This window comes from Chamaea fasciata, unplaced genomic scaffold (genome assembly GCF_029207755.1).
Source record: "Chamaea fasciata isolate MVZ Bird 193981 ecotype frontalis unplaced genomic scaffold, bChaFas1.0.hap1 SCAF_2, whole genome shotgun sequence".
In the NCBI taxonomy this organism is placed as follows: Eukaryota; Metazoa; Chordata; class Aves; order Passeriformes; family Sylviidae; genus Chamaea; species Chamaea fasciata.
The window spans coordinates 45,718,924-45,735,435 of NW_027094087.1; the positions used below are offsets into that span (position 1 = coordinate 45,718,924).

A 16,512-nucleotide genomic window follows, 5' to 3' on the forward strand; every position below is an offset into this window, starting at 1 on the left:
GGCAGACAGTGGGATGATGGATTTAGTCCACAAGTAATTCTTCCTCTGTTTTTTGTATGAGGAGTGGAAAAAAAAAATACTAAAATTCTTTCCTTTTCTTGCTAGTGGCTGGACTGGTTGGTTAGAGCAGAAGTAATAAATCAATTAGGAAACAGCATCCCTTTCAATTTAAAGCTGTGCACATCAGCTTTGTATGAGACTTTTATATATTTTACAGCAATCTGTTGTGTCTGCAGCAAGTGGAAGCTCCAAAAATCAATGCACTAAGACTCGAGGGAGAAGAGCCTGACATTTATATTCATCAAGGCTGTCTGAGTAGTTGCACAACACTAACAAGCTCCCTAAAGTTCTGCTCCGACTGGGTTGTGTTGAAACTGGGGGACGTTTTTTGAGTGACAGCCTCCTCCTGCACTCGTGAATTTATAGGGAAATGTCTCCCAGCACTTGGAGATACTGTTACCCGCTCACCTCCCTTCAGCTGCATCCCCCAGCCCCGTTATCAGGACAGCGGTGCGTTTTGGAGCCAGACGGGCGATACAGGAGGTGCCTGTGCTGGCTGCGATAAGGTGGTGCCAGCGCTGATTCCTGCTGTCACTGCGAAGTGTGCTGAGAGCGAGCACTCACAGCAGGAGCTCAGCTGTGCCTCCTGATGTGCTCAGTGCCGGTGCAGCCACTGCAGATTCACAGCCCAGCCCCTGAGGAGTGTGCTAACTTCATAGCCCTTCATTCAAAGCTATTTTTACAGTCCTTTGCCTCATTCTGTGACTGGTTGGTTTGTTGGTGTTTTTGGGTTTCTTTTTTTTTTTTTTCCCCTTGGGTCATCTTGATCTAATTATTCTCCAGGAAATGAGAGCCAATAAAAGAAAGCCTTTTGCTATGAGTACATGTGTATTTTAAAATGTAGATATTTAATATGTTCCCTAAGCAGAAATAAAAAACAGTCCAGCTTATGCAACCAATACCACAATTGGAGTGGCTGTTTCCACCCTTAAATGTACTGATGGTGTTTAAATTATACTTGCCACAGGTACACTAGTGTAAAAGGTACCTAATAACCAGGGTGGGAAGAAAAGGAAAGGCTACTAAGTCATATATTCTGGTAAATATCCTCGCCTGGGAAATTGTGTTGGTATAACCTGTCAGTATGGACTGCAATCTCAAATGCAGCAGTTCTCCATACAAACCCCACAGCAGTTTCAGTAGCACTACTCTTCCCACTAATTTCACATGGGGGCAGCAAGGCATTGCTTTAGCAGCGGGAAATACAGTTTTGCCCGAGAAGTGACTTTGCTGGATTAAATGGACAAGATCCAGGGATTTCAACTCAATTTTTTTCTATTTCTAAGTTAAAAAACCTACAAGCAATAAAACTGTTTTTAAACTAACTAACCCCCTGCATGATCCGAATTAATTACTTTTTTTTTGTGTTACCAGGAATAGGAATCTCTGCTGTTGAAGTGTACAAAAAGCAATAAAATCCATCTCTTGTGGTGAGCATGGCCTGACTTTTACCTGCCAAGTCATCTAAACATGATGATGAGTACTAGCTGAAGACTTCAGTCTATGTTTAATTTACAATTCTGATTTGCAGTGTTGTGGACACAACAGTAGAGACAAAGTAATTCCAGAATCCAGATTTTCAAGATTCCTGATAAGGTTGCAAAATTGTTTGACAGTAATGATGTAACAGTAAGTATGTGAGCTAAATAAAATGGCAAAGTACATACATATGCTTGTTTGGCATCCAGGGCTGGGCAATGGAAAGCAGATAATCTCACTTGTGCCCAAGTGACAAGGCTACCAAAAATGAAACTAGAAATTCCAAAGGGGAAAACAAGACAGTATCCATTTAATGGGTCAAAAAGAAAAGAGAATAGGAGTTGCTGCCAATTTTATGTTCTATCTTAACATCAAGGGTATGTGACAAGCCACAACAGCATGGGTTGAAAATATGATAGAGAAAGCAAAACATCCCTAACAGCGAGAGCCCCTTCCTTACACAGCCACAGAAGCTCACAGCAGCTTGGAGAGTTGTGTCCCAGGGTTTCCTTTTCCTGGCCCTAGGAGAGACTCCAACCAAAACAGAGAGACAGAATAAGGTGAGAGGTCTGTGTTCATGTGTAGGATAAACACCCAAAGGGAAGAATAGCGACTGTTTCTTACTTTTTGTTACGGTTTCCAGTAATTTGTCCTTTCTCTTCTTTCCTTCCTGTCCAGTGTGTGATGGCACAGCCAGCCCCAACAAATGTTAGTGGTACCTCGCTGTGAATGGCTCAGCAGCTTAGACTCAAGGTGGGGTGTGCTCATTTTCCCCTTTCTTCAACTGGGAGCTGTTCAGAACGAGAGATGTGCTTTTGTATTTTCTCTCTTTTCATGCCTTTCTTATTTCTGTTGTCTTTTTTGTTAAGTAGGAGCTGCTGCATTTGCAAAGAACTTCAGCACGTGAGGCACGTCAGCCCTAGGAAAGTAAAGCGCTATGCTCTGAAAGCACAGAAATACTTTTGAAAAATTTCCATCTGGAGAGAGACTGTAATAGAAAAACAGCAAAAATGCCCTTGTTACAGAAAGGAGAATGCCTATCAATGCAGTGACTGAATGAATTTACAAGGTAAGAAGATACCGGTCTCAGAGAGCCACTCAGACATATGGTGGCCATTATCCCACAGCAGCTCTGCATTCAATCGGGCATCCAGATTGGGCAGTGGCACAGGCAGCTGTGCCACAGTTCGGTGCCCTGGCATACAGGGGTGCAGATATTGCTCTCACACAGCCAGTGGCACAGCTGGGTGTTGGGTCCTATAGATGCTGTAATGTGCTGAAGGGGGACTCAGCCCCTATACTGCTGCACAGGCAGTTTGCAGCTCAGAGTGTTAAAAATTATGTGGAAAATACACTTTACCGGTTTCAGACAACTAGCAAAAGTGATTTTAACTCTTATTTTCCCTACTCTAAGAGAGGCAATTTTTCAGGACTAGCAGAACAGCAGGTGAGTTCTTCAAATTGCCAAAATAAAACATTGTCTTTGCTTTCCTGGGATCATGTATTTGGCTGGAAAATGGCAACTAACATTTCTACTGACCCTAAGGCCTCAGAAAACTATACCTGGTAGTAGTAGTACAACTTCAGAGACCTGTAGAACAAAAAAAAAAAAAGTTTAAACAAATAATAGAGGTTTGTAGTCTATGTGATCATTACTGAATACATGTAGGCTTTAAAAATCTTTTTCCACTCCAGGATCTATATGTTATTTCAATTATATCTAAAAGCTGCACTAAGCTGAGTTTGATGGGATGTGATGTGTTTAGTGTCCTACAAAATCTGGGATGGGTTTATTTCATATTGAAATAGATTGAACTAATATAATAAGATTGCTTGACATGGGAAAGCGAGTTAACAAGTCACAGAGAAGAAAAGGCTGTTGCCATATTTGTGTTTCCATATACTTTGGTTCTGGATTTTTGTGTGCTTTTAAATTTAAATCATAGGAATATTACCTGATCAGCTTCTAAAGGGAGTGAAAAAACCCAACCCAAACTCCACTAATTAGTCCATTGCTAAATAGGATCTAAAGCATTTTGCAAAGTGCCAAATGTTTTAAGTTTCACAAAAGCATAATGAGGTACACTATTATCTCTGCTGTTATCCAGGCAAGTTGAGACAAATCCTGAGCTTGAATATATAAAGTACCTGTTACAGATAATCTCTGCAGGGGATCTGGTGCTGGTATTTTGTTATGATCGAGACTCCTAACTTGGAATACAGATTAGATTAGATAGTCTGCTTTTAACCTCTCTTCTCATAGTCTGGTTTTGCTATTGAAAGAGAACCACCTTACTGAGTATCAGTGAACCATCAACTCAAAGGATGGGGCTGGGAAAGTATTTTGCTTGCCACGTATAAAAGAACCAAGAAGCTGCTTTTCTTATTATGAAAATGTGTGTCTAACCCAGATTTAAGGAAAATGATCTTGTAGGAAGACCTCTGTGAATGTAGGCATTTAACAGCTGCTGTGCTGTCACTTGTGGCTGCCAGACATCCAAAGACAGGTCACTGGCAGGAGCTCAGGAGTCTAATTCCTTCCCCAGGCAATCCCCTTCCCCCCCCCCCCCCCCCCCCCATCGCTGATGGGACTGTCTTGAGCTATGGGTGCTGTGGGTGACATGGGCTGTGTGTACAAAATCTGTCACTGGCCAGGACTGTCTGTGGTGGACTCCTCGTGCTGGAGCTGACAGCTCCGGGGAGCTGATACTTAAGTTTTGAGATGGAGCATCTCAAACCCGATCAGTTGAATCACTGCAAGTTTCTTCTCGTTCACCGAGCTGGACTGATTGGGTGGTGTAAAACCTGTCGCACTGCAGCCCCATTTTCATCTTGATAAGTGCAAACTTTTCCAAAGGTTAGCTGCTCCGGGTTACTAATCCTCTCTGAGGCGGGTAAGGCACGAGGTGTGTAGGAACCGCCTGTGCACCCTGCCCTTGCAACAGCACAGCTCCGGCCATGGGCTGAGCTGCAGAAGGGCCACGGCTGGGAAAGAACTCACTGGGAGCAGCAGCGAAGCTGAGGGAGCGGAATGCATTTACCTGGTCCCTAATTTGACCAGATTCTGGTCCTCCAGACCAGCAGTTCACTGAAAGCCCGTAGCTGTCAAAGACTGGCTGAAATGAGAACAAAAGAGGAGATGAAGATGGAGGGAGAAGGACAATAACTACATTGAAGAAGAAAAGCTTGAAGGAATGAGAGGAATACGCTACACTTTGCAGTCACCTTCCTCTCGGTGAAATGTCTTTACCGCGGAATTTAAAACCAGCGCCACTTATCAGAGCTCCCCTGTTTGTGCCTTTTTATTAAAAGAAGTAATTTTTTACTTGATGCAATGCATTTTAAGTCGAGCTGTGGTTGGTGTCACAACAGCTGTCTCACAGGGAACGATAAACCACAGATTTTCTTGACACTTCAGCAGCCGAAGGTGCATCCTTCTGCGCTGCCACTGACTTTTAAGAAGTCGTGGGGCAAATGCACGTCGCCGGGTTGGTTCGGGTGGCGGTGCCCGGAGGGACTCACGTCCCCCGCGCTCCCGGCCAGCGGCGGGACCCCCGCCCGCGCGCTGGGACCGCCCTGTCGGGCGGGGCGGGCGCATGCGCGCTGGGCCGCCCCCACCGCCTATAAGTGCGGGCGCGGCGCCCCCCGCGCTGAGCGGCGGAGCGGGCGCGGCGTCGGACGGGGCGCACGGGGTGTGGAGCAGCGCGGGCTCGGCGCGCCCGACCCGCTCCGTCTGTGGGAGGATCGCGGGCTCCTGCCGTCCCTCGCCCATGGGCGCGGAGGACGGCGCGGGCCGGGCGGGTGCGGCGAGGCGGCGGGGAGCGAGAGCGGAGTAGCGGCGCCCGCCGGTGCGCCCCGGGCGGCGGCTCCGCACCCCGCGGGCCGGCCCCGGGCATGCGGCGGCGGCGGGACCCGCGGCCAGAGTCCCCGCAGCGCGGCGGCTGCCTGCCCCGGGGGGCCGGGCGGCGCTGCCCCGGCGCGGGGGGGTCCTGACGGAGCTGCCGCCCCCCCGGCGGCGCCATGCGGGGCTGGCTGCTGCTGGCGGCGCTGGGCTGGCTGCTGCCGGCGGGGGCCGCGGCCAGCGGCGAGTACTGCCACGGCTGGCTGGACGGGCAGGGCGGCTGGCGGGACGGCTTCCAGTGCCCCGAGCGCTTCGACGGCGGCGACGCCACCATCTGCTGCGGCAGCTGCGCCCTCCGGTACTGCTGCTCCAGCGCCGAGGCGCGCCTCGACCAGGGCGCCTGCGACAACGACCGGCGGCAGGGCGGCGGCGAGCCGGGCCGCCCCGGCAAGGACGGCCCCGACGGCGCGGCAGGTGAGGCGGCCCCGGGGACGGCGAGGATGGCCCCGGGGGTGTCTCCGGCTCGGCGGCTCCACGGGAGCCGTCGCGGGTTTGCGGCGATCTTCTTGCTCGTCCCTTCCCCCGTTGCCGCAGGTTGCCCCCTCTGTCGAGCCGTGGGGCAGGACGGATGGAGTCGGCGCTGGCCAGGCCCGGCGGTCGCTCCTGTGCGGGGAGAAGTGCCCAAGCTGAATGCCTGCCTTTCCCGCCCTTGCTGCTGGAAGTCCCAGCCACGTCTCTGTCACAGCAGGTGACACTACTCCCCTAAGTCACGGGCTAGCCGTCTCGGCCTGGCACGGCTCTGCCACCACTTTGAACGAGCTCCTCGGCCATGGCTGAGCTCCCCATTGAAAAGGCAAGGAAAAATGAGACAACCCGTACGAGCAGATCAGAAAAAGTAATAGGATATTTCAAAAGGACTCTGGCTGGTCCCCACTGTAATTGTGTATGTTCTTTCAGCTCTGATATCCCCACTTAGGAGTGGTTTTACAAGATTGAATTTCAAGGATAAACTCAAGTCTTTCTACTGCTGTTTAAAAAAGCCCCGGTGGCTCCCCAGCACTCTTGCTGCTATCCTCACATGCTGAGTGGGGTAGAAGTAGCCTGAAGTGATGTTATAATTAGGACAGATATACTCCTGGAAAACTTGCACATTACAGTGTGGAGCAAGTGTGTGCACCTGCTCAAGAGCTGCTGTAGCGCCGAGCGTAGGAGTGGAGACGACGTTTTACAGGCATTTGTTTAAAAGTACTAAAGTGATGGAAGAAAAGTGACCTTTTGGCTATAACTCGATTCATGTAATCAGCTGTGCCAGGAAGCTTTCTGACTTGAGCAGACAGATAACTCCCCTTTGCAGTTCTGAGACCAATGCAATTTTTTTAACATTTTTTTTTCTTTTTCTCTCTCTCTTCTTTTTTTTTTTTTTTTTTTTTTTTTTTTTTTTTAATTTATTGCTTTGCAGGTTTGGGAGCCATTGCCCTGTGCTGGCACTGATTAACTTGCAGGTCATTAGCAGTGGCTGCCTTAGCAGGGTCAGACAGGGTCAAGCAGGGATCCGTATCCCTGCCTGAGTCTTGGAGCTGCCAGGTTTTGGTGGAAATGATGAACTCCAGGCATGTTGCTGGGAGCATTCCCAAGCACTGAAGGGAGACACCTTCCCTTTGTTATTTGTGGATACATCCATGCAGATTTCTTACTGAGGCAGAGACAAAAGCTTTTTCCCTGGGACTGCAGAATGGATTAGCTCAGTTGGATAGAGCATGACACTTGTAACACCACTGTGGGTTTGATCCCTGTATGGGCTGTTCACTTAAGAGTTGGACTTGATGATTCTTGTGGGTCCTTTCCAACTCAAGTGTATTCTGAAATCTGTACATGTAGTCCAGAGTCTTCCAAGGATGGTGATGCCATCAGTGAGCATCATCTATACTTTCTGCTCCCATGCCTTGCCCGCCCTCAGTCCTCCTGCCCTGATGTCCCTTCATCATTAGCTCTCACAAGGAGGAATGCTGCCCCTTTGGAGCATGGTGCTGTCTCTGCACTGCCTGCTCTGTGGTTTCTCCCTAAACCCAGGGCAGAAATGCAGGACAGGTGGACATTCATCCCCAGGGCTGTAGGGTGTCAGAGCCCCTGTGACGACTGTCTGGTCACTGCCTGGCTATCACCCTGCCCCAGCAGGCTGACAACAGCCAGAGTGGGCTGGTAATGGTGAGGGATGTCCTGTGGCACCAGGGTTTGACTACTCTGTGATCCTGAGCCCTCAGCAGGGATCCTGCCCCAAAGTATCTCTCTAAGGCACTGATCAAGCCCTGCTGTATATTGCCTGATTATTCTAGTAGGGCATATTGAAGACAGAACTTGATGAACTGTGAAGCAGTGGTTACTGTGAACTAGACCACCATTAACAGGAGAAAAATTTAGGCCATTGGATTAAGCAGCCCTTTTCATCATTTTGGTATAAAATGCTCTGCTTGTATTGACCTGTGCCGGGAGGAGGTGGGCTCTGCTTGGGTGAGTGGGGGACTTCTGCTGGAGCTGTCGAGGTTTGTCCTTGACCCCCAATGTTTTCCTTGCTGTTGCAGTGCCCATCTACGTGCCGTTCCTTATTGTGGGATCTGTATTTGTCGCCTTCATCATCTTGGGGTCACTGGTGGCAGCTTGCTGCTGCAGATGCCTGCGACCCAAGCAGGAGCCCCAGCAGAGTCGAGCCCCTGCAGGCACCCGCCTGATGGAGACGATCCCCATGATCCCAAGTGCCAGCACCTCCCGGGGCTCCTCCTCCCGCCAGTCGAGCACGGCTGCCAGCTCCAGCTCCAGTGCCAACTCAGGGGCCAGAGCTCCACCGACGAGGTCCCAGACCAACTGCTGCTTGCCAGAAGGGACCATGAATAATGTCTACGTCAACATGCCCACAAACTTCTCGGTGCTGAACTGCCAACAGGCCACGCAGATCGTGCCGCACCAGGGCCAGTACTTGCACCCGCAGTACGTGGGCTACGCCATGCAGCACGACTCGATGCCGCTGACCCCGGTGCCCCCCTTCCTGGACAGCCTGCAGAGCGGCTACAGGCAGATCCAGTCTCCCTACCCACACACCAACAGCGAGCAGAAGATGTACCCAGCTGTGACTGTGTAGTGCTGCCACCTTCCCGTCCCCACCCAGCCGATTTTAATATCTGAACGGAGGAGAAATACTTCCTTGGAACAAAGCTCCCAGAACACTGCTTGTAAATAATTTTGAAAGGCTCATGCATGTCAGACAGTGTTTATAAACCATTTATTTTCATCGGGGTCTGTTGCCAGGAACTGTAAGGATGATATCTTGGAATTAACGTTGCCAGATACGCTCTCATTCCAGCGCATGATTTACGGCGGCAAAGGATTACGCTGGAAATGCATATGTATTTCAGATGACTGTACTCGTGAGATAAATGTTGGAGCCGTTAAGTGCCCTTCAGGTATGACATGGTCACAAGTATTTGCCTAATTAATTCTAGAAAGAGTTTTGTTACACTGTACAAGACCACAGTACTTCAGAAACCTCTCCCAACTCCATAATGACGTTTCCCGTTGCTTTACAGACAATCACAACTGAGAGCCGAACAGTGTAATCCCTGTGTGCCAGGAGCTGGTACCAGCCCCCATGGCTTTTTAGACACACCAGCTTTGGGGTGGAATGCCACCAGAGGCTTAGTCTTGCAAAGACCAATTTTCTTTGTATTATGTAGGAATTAGAAGAGTGAATTACTCTGCTCTTCATTCCAGTGCACTTGAAACCCTTCTTGATTTGGTTTTGTGTCAAGATCCGGACCCAGCAGTGGTTTGCACAGACTTTATCTTTGTGAACATTTTACTAAAACCGGGGTACGAGGTGCTTGCTCTTTGTGATGCTCAGCAAAGCTTTTGGTACAGCTGGCCGTGTCTGAACTGAACCTGCCTTGGCAGAGAAAGTCAGACTGTGATTCCAAACACGCCTGATCTACTCTCACTTTCCCATGAAAGCCGTGTGAATATGCCCACGAAGGTGTCAGCCCCAAAGCCTGCTTGCATTGGAGCCTGCCTGTAGGAACATGGACTTTATTTTGTCCCCTGTGAGCCCATTCCAAGTCCCCTGCCCTACCCTGTGGGAGTGGGAGAGTGTTACACAGAACCCAGCTGGTATGTGAATGGGTTGGTGGAGGTTTTGAAATCCATCCTCTTTTCTTCTTTAGCCTTGTGGCAGGGGACTAGGGAGGCACAGGTGTATTTAAAAACAAGAAAAAAGCCCAACCAAAGGACATAGGTGCTTGTGGTGTCACAGGGGTCATGGAGGTGGTGAAATGCAAGACAGGAGGGATGTTTTGCACTGGAGCTGTTGGCTCCATCCTGCTTTGCTTCATCTGGGGAAAACACCTCTCCAGGTCGAAGAGGCAACAAACAATCAGATCATTCTAATTATATCACCCCACATGCAGCAAACTAAGGCTGGTTTTGTATCTTAAAAAACGTAGCTTCTGGATTTCCATCCCTTTGCTCCTCAGCCAGAGCAGTGCAACAGAAGACTTGAGGCCCTGTGCAAAACCCAAGCAATTACTGTTACCAGACCGGTGATGACAAAAGGTTTCTTATTGTCTGATACTGTATCAATATGTAGCAATAACTGCCATGCTGTTTCTTAAGTCTGCTTTTGAATGACACCGAAGGTGCAGACGCATTGCCAAACCCCGTGATGTACTCATAAACACGCCACACACAGACAGTCTGCAGCCGGCAGCCACGGTTTGGCCACTGACACGGGGAAATGAATAGGTAATTTGTCCCAGATCTGTTGTTCCTGGCTGCGTTCGCCCAGTCAGTGCACAGGAGCTGGACAGAGAGATTGGTTTGTGAGACCTGGCTTCCCCTCCCGCCAGGCTGGGTGTCCCTGGGGAGGCTTCTGGAGGTGTGGGATGCTGCACAACTTGGTGCTTGGGGATCTTCAGGGCACTGGGTGCTCCAGAGCTGGGTGCTGCCAGGCTGCTGAAGGACCCTCTGCCCTCTCTGGTCTCTGGGGGTGTAGGTTTCTTCGTGCCCATGTAGCAGCGGTGTCACACTGAGCTGGCATCAGGCACAGCTGCCTGTGCTTCCCCAGGAGCTGGAGGTGCTTGGCCCTGGGTGAGCCCAGGCCGAGGCTGCATGGCCAGACAAACAGCTCCTCCTGTGGTCCTGACCGTGCCCAGCTGTGAACCACCAAGTCAGCTCCCCCCCACTGCCTGCCTTGCACAGACCCTGGCAAGGACACCTCCTCTGACCTATGAAATTCAGGTGAATCTTTGTATATTGTTTACTTGTTAAAAAAAAAAAAGAAAGAAAAAAAAAAAGAATAAGTTAAATTTAAGTCTGTAGAAATTAATTTACAACTGAAGGCAGAGAAACCCGAGTTCTAATGAAAGGAATTTTGTGATATGTGGTGTTTTTTTAATGTCATGTACAATAATGTAAAACCAATGTTACCATTTGATATAGCGTTTAAATCTCTGAAAGAACACTTGCTTTAAAGTGTTTCTTACAACTGAAGGAAAAAGCCCCCTTTGTTTCTTAATAAATACTTTATGGTGTGACTTTGGTTTTGTTTGCTTTGTCATAGGGGTTTTATTTTCTCAGTTAATGCTTTGCTTTCCTGTGTCGCCAAAAGAACATCTGACCAGCCCACCTCTCCAGACTGGCAAAACCAAAAGTTTGAACTTTTTGCTGTATTTTTAAAGAACAGTAAACCCAACAACTTACATGGCTAAACTGGAGTGTGCTCCAGTGGGGCATGTTCTGAGGGGATGTGTTTGGAGAGAGGGGGTGCAGGGAGATGGCATCTGAGCATCAGCTGAGATGGAGATCCCTTACCTCTCAGGTGCCTGCGGAGCTGTTGTGGGAGCAGGATGGGCCAGAGCAGGATGAGCCAGGATTGGCTCATCAAGCGCCTTCTTTTCAAAGAATGCCAAATACCCTGCAGCAAGTCACTTTTTCTGAGGATTTTCGTTTCAGTTGGATTCACAGCTGAGCATTTTGAGTGCATAACTCTCGGTAAGTGGCTGTGCTGTTCCCACTGTCGTCTGCATGGGGACCCTTTTTGCTAGAGCAAACTCCATCCTTCTAAGTGAGACCAAAAGCAAAGCCCTGTTGTGCCAGGGGGCATAGCTCAATCTGGGACGAGACCACTCTGCTTTCCTGGTGTTTGCTCCCTCCTGCTGCTGGTGATGCTGGAACTGCACTGTGTGGGCAGGTGAGTGGCTGGAGGAGCCAAAAGAGCGCAGAAATTGGGTGATTGTTGGATCTGCATGTTTATGACTCAAAAAAGTAGGAAAGAACAGTCTGGGAATAACATCGCCTTGGTCAGGCTCTACATAGCACATTGCAAAATGCCACAGTTTCCTGGTGTTTGGGGAAGGTGAGGTAGCATGGCTGGAAGCAGAAAGCTGGCAGGGAAGGAAGGGGTCAGCCATGGCTCGGAGCAGATGTGCTGAGGTGATGAGTACTATGCAGCAGGGAAAGCCAACAATTTGTGTTAAAGCTCTTTCAATATTTTTATCTGTGGAGTTTCTTTGCCCTTGGCAGTTGTTTCCTTTTCGTGCTGTGCCGGAGTTGGTGTGCACAGCAAGCAGTGGTGAGGGTGGGGAAAAGCCAGCAAACCCCACAGAGGCTGGGCTGGTGCTGGTTTGCCCTGAGCACACGCCACCAGGCTGGTGGTGTCCTCACAGGGGGACCCGTGGGCACAGCAGTGCCCTGAGGTGGCTATAGGCAATCCTGTGCCCAAACCACTTAGCCGTGCAGAGAACAGCAGGAAAGCATGGCCAGCGAGAGGATCCCCTCCCGGCAAACACTCTGGGGTGGAGGAACACTCTGAAATGTGTCACCTCTGGGCTGGGCACATCAGGGGACAAAGCCCCTTAGCAGGGGTTTGTGTGCCCCTGTGCAGCTACCACCAGCTGTGCCATGGTCATTAGGGGACAGTGGAGGTTGGTGCAGCTCAGGGGCAGTGCTCACATGTGGCCCACGATGCCCAAGGGCAGCGAGCCAGGGAGCAGATCCCAGCTCAGCACATCAACCTCAGCACCTCCCTTGCAAAATTTGCTGCTCAGTTTTGGTCTTGGCTGGAGCTCTTCTTCTCCCTCCAGATTTTTTACTTCTCCACTCTTTTCCTCCCAATGAAGTTATTACTAAATATTATTCCCCACATGTATTCCCTTCTATTTTTCCAAGCTGAATCTCATTTTATTGTTTCCTCCCCATATTTCCTGCTTCTCAGTAGGTCCCTTTGTAATATTTCTCTGTCCTCAGTGGGGTTTGCAATATTTTCCTGCCCAGGATCACTTGCGAATGGACTGAACAAATCACAGAAGCCTGTGCCATCCTTTCTCCCCTTCGCCATCTACACTGAATGGAGCCAGTTCCATGAGACCCTGGCCACCTTGGAGGCACGCAGTGTCCCGTGTCCAATAGGAAAACATTTAATCCTTATGACAGTATTTCTGTGCAGCTTGAATGGCCAGGTAACACCGGTCACTGGTGCTGTAACAGCCTCCTGTGCCTCAGCAATGGGGATATGCTGGGCCGCATGCCACAAAATACCACTGTGGGCTCCAGTGAGAAGGCCTCAGGTGAGCCAACACTGTGGTGTGGCTGCTCTGCACCAAACACTGTGTAGTGCTGGCCTGTCTGCAGCAAGCCCTGGAGGCAAGTTTGGCAGAGGTGATGTCTTGTCTCAGCATCCTGGGGCGTGCCAGTGCCCCCATCTCCGGGAATACCCAGTCCTGGATACAGCTTCCCGCCACCATCCCCAGAAAGCCACTAAAGCCCTGGCACAGGGATGGATTTTCTTCACCTGCTGCAGAGATCCCCCTTCCTGTGCCAGCACTTACTGTTTTTGTGATTTGCCCATAGAAATGCTGTCCTAATTGCTTGGCTTAATTTGTCCTTTATACCTGCAAAATCTTAGCACACTGACCTGACTTCAGGCCTTTTTCACCTGGCTTGTGACCCTGCACCTCTCACCTTCTCCAGCTTCTCCATGCTGGCTTGTTTACAACATTTTCCCTGCCCCTCATGTCATTTCCATCTCCTGCTTGTCCCTGCTGAGGCAGACCTCTTGTAGGGGCAGCTGTGCTGGATGGGAACATCTGGGGCATCTGGTTCATGAGCAGAGGCACAGCTTCATTTGGAAAATACTATCCCACTTAACATCTAAGGTGACATCTTCCAAATACCAAGAGCAAGGCAGCAAACGTTCCACTAGGCATGGCTGAAAAGTTGCTAGGTGTGCAAGACCCCGAGTATCCTCTTACTTTCTGATTTGTATTACAAGAGGGGAGACAAACTTCTCTGGAGCGTAACATGAGTCACAGCTCTCAGATTGCAAGTGCCTCCAGCATTGTACCAGCCGCTGTCTTAGTCAAAAGAAAGTTACTTGACTTTATTTTTAATATTAATCCATTTCAGTGGCTATTTCTGATAACTCAGAGCTGTCACTTGCCTCACTGGGCACATCCAGCTCACCAAGGACACAAGTAGGTTTCCATTTGCATTGTCCATAACACATCAGAAAATATAAAAGAAAACTCACCTGAAACCTTGAAATCTTGTCTGCCATCACAGGCTGTTGCAGAGACACTGTTTAGGCTTACAATAGCAAAAAGAGATTTCAAACATTCAAGAAAGAATAGCAATAATATCTTTCTCCTAAATGTGATAATCTTTTACTTTCAAGTAAATAGTCCATGATTGGCTGTTAGAAAACCTCCAGCAAAATCAAGGCAAACAGTGATACATCAAGCTGAAAAATGTTTAATTCAACAGGTAAGTTGCTTTCCATCAAGCCTTCCTCATGTTTAATGCTGAACCAGCACAGGGCATGGCCCACCCCGATTTGCTTGTCTGGGTTAATTTGAAAACAATAAAGTAGGAAGGCACTACTTTTGATCCCATCGATGCTACTAAACCAGGGCAAGTGAGCATCATTTCAGAAAACAGTAAATGCAGCAGTAAAATAAAAATACTTCTTTCTCCCATCCAAGATACTGAGCAGTTTCACAGGATCATAAAAAAATTGGCTGAATTGGAGGGGACCTCAAAGATAGTCTAGTTCTAATCCCCTGCAGGAGGGACACCTCCCACTAGACCAGGTTGCTCAGTGTTCCATCCAGCCTGGCCTTGAACATTTCCAGGTATGAGGTAGTTAGGTTCCATCAGATTTAGGAAGAGCTTTGAAAGCTGATGGGAACAACCTGGCAGAGTGTTTGATGCTGCTGGGTGCAGAGCCCGGCTTATCTGGGCCACCGACTTCCCAGAGCTTGCTGGTGCTGCAGAGGCTGGCTCTGGGGCAGGTCTGATGTGTTTCAGGACAAGACAAAGATGTCAGTGTGTTGTGCAGTTTCTGCTATGATTCAGTACCCAAGTGGTAAATATTGGCTTATGCAGCTGCTAATTCCCTCAATATTTGCTTTTGAGAGACAGAATCCTATTGACTTCTCAGAATTAGACAATCTATACATGATTGTAAATATCTCCTTATGGGGGAAAAATGATTCTCAATGTACATTGCTGCAAACCAAAAGCAACTGCTGTAAATCTACTGTGCAGTCAGAATCAGGCTCTCAGTTTAAAGGCTGAAGTGCCACCTTCACTGTGGATATGTACAGTCAGTCCACAGGATTTAGTCAGCAGGTATGAGAGGGGTGGGCAGCTCAAGCTCTGATACCTGGCACATCCAAATGAGCTGGCACTAGGATCACACAGTGGTTTTTTATGGACTAAGGCATGTATTAGGGAGCTTACAGGCAGTTCCTTCCACGGTGTGGAGAAAGGAAGGAGTGAGATGGACCAGCACAGTTAGAAAACCAGCACAATAGACAAACCCAGCCCACAGTCTCTTCCAGCCCTTTTCTCCTGAGGGACTGGGGGGTGCTCCTGCTGCCTGTACTGGATACCAGCAGGTACCAGCAGCTCCACAGGACCAACCAAGCAATCTTGGTTTACTGTGACAGCTGTGGTGGACATTTTTGATGAGGCTGTAGGTCACTGCCAGTGCCATCAGACAAGGTGACTGTGAGAGCTGAGGCTCCCAGACTCACCACTGCAGGATTTAAATGCCAATCTGCCCTGAAAGGTTGGAGCTTCTTCACTTGAGGGCTGCTTTGTGTGACCCAGGAAGCTCAGTGCCCCCACCACTCTCACATGACACCCTCACAGGGGCAGCACCAAATGCCAAGGGAAATACAGAGGGGAACCATGACTGCCTCTTTGACCCATTGTCCTTAGACACCCCATTGTCCTTAGAGAGGTCGTGGCAAGAAAAGTGCAACATGAGCTTCCTCCCATCAAGCCTCCTCACGGTGAATATCCTGCCTGGGCACGGCCACTGCAGCAAGGTATCACCAAGATTGTTCACCATTCCCTTGCCTGGGACACGGCCCACTCCCCACGTGCCCTTGAGCTCCTCTCAGTGCGGACAGCCAAAAACCAGCAGTGTTTTTCAGGGGTTTTTAAAGCCTCGTTTCTCTGCAGTGCAGTATTTCTGCTGAGGAGGAAACTCACTGCTCCTTCCAGGTTTCTGAGGACTTGCTGCACCCCAAATGCTGAAGGCACTCCGAGAGGCACAGGGGAGGGAGGGCTGGTGACCGGGTACTGCCACAGCAGCACTCACTAAAAGGGATTATGTTTCTGAAATCTTCTCGCTTAACATTCCTCAGCCGGATCTTTCTCAGTTACACTTTTATTTTTTAATGCTCCCATTTCAGACTGGAGCATTAATCTACAGGTTTAGGGACTTTGATTCTTCTTTGTTCTGGTATGAGGCACCGAAGACTGCCATCAACAGACTTAGCAGCTGCTCCAGCAAATAATTTGGCTCTGGGACATGAGCACTAGGCTCTCTCACAGCCTTGCCTGTCAGACTGTTAGAGGGAAAGTCTCTGAGGTGATTAGTCAACTAATATATCTAATAAGGGGTTTAAGCAGCAATCCATTATGTTTTACAATTCTGAGACTCATTTCCCTTTTAGTGTGCTAAACAAGAGACGACAGTGCAGGGAGCAGTTGGCTGAGCATCCAATTCTCCCACCACCAACTGAATAAGGCTTATTTAAGTTTATCATCAATTTTGCTTTGGCATGATTGATTGCCCAGAT

The 16,512-nt window shown here is 49.2% G+C and overlaps 1 protein-coding gene across 1 annotated transcript; it reads left to right on the top strand.

The window, feature by feature from the left end:
- The first annotated feature begins 5,559 nt into the window (after positions 1 to 5,559).
- SHISA2 (shisa family member 2) lies at positions 5,560 to 10,956 on the top strand. The gene is made up of 2 exons (XM_066175895.1): positions 5,560 to 5,854; positions 7,960 to 10,956. Exons 1-2 carry the CDS (start codon positions 5,560 to 5,562, stop codon positions 8,511 to 8,513), a joined length of 849 nt encoding a protein of 282 aa, XP_066031992.1. The 3' UTR covers positions 8,514 to 10,956.
- The last annotated feature ends 5,556 nt before the right edge of the window (positions 10,957 to 16,512 follow it).

Coding starts and splice junctions, on each gene's coding strand:
- SHISA2 (XM_066175895.1), top strand. CDS start 5,560: ATGCGGGGCTGGCTGCTGCTGGCGGCGCTGGGCTGGCTGCTGCCGGCG. Junction 5,855..7,959: donor CGGCCCCGACGGCGCGGCAG/GTGAGGCGGCCC, acceptor TTGCTGTTGCAG/TGCCCATCTACGTGCCGTTC.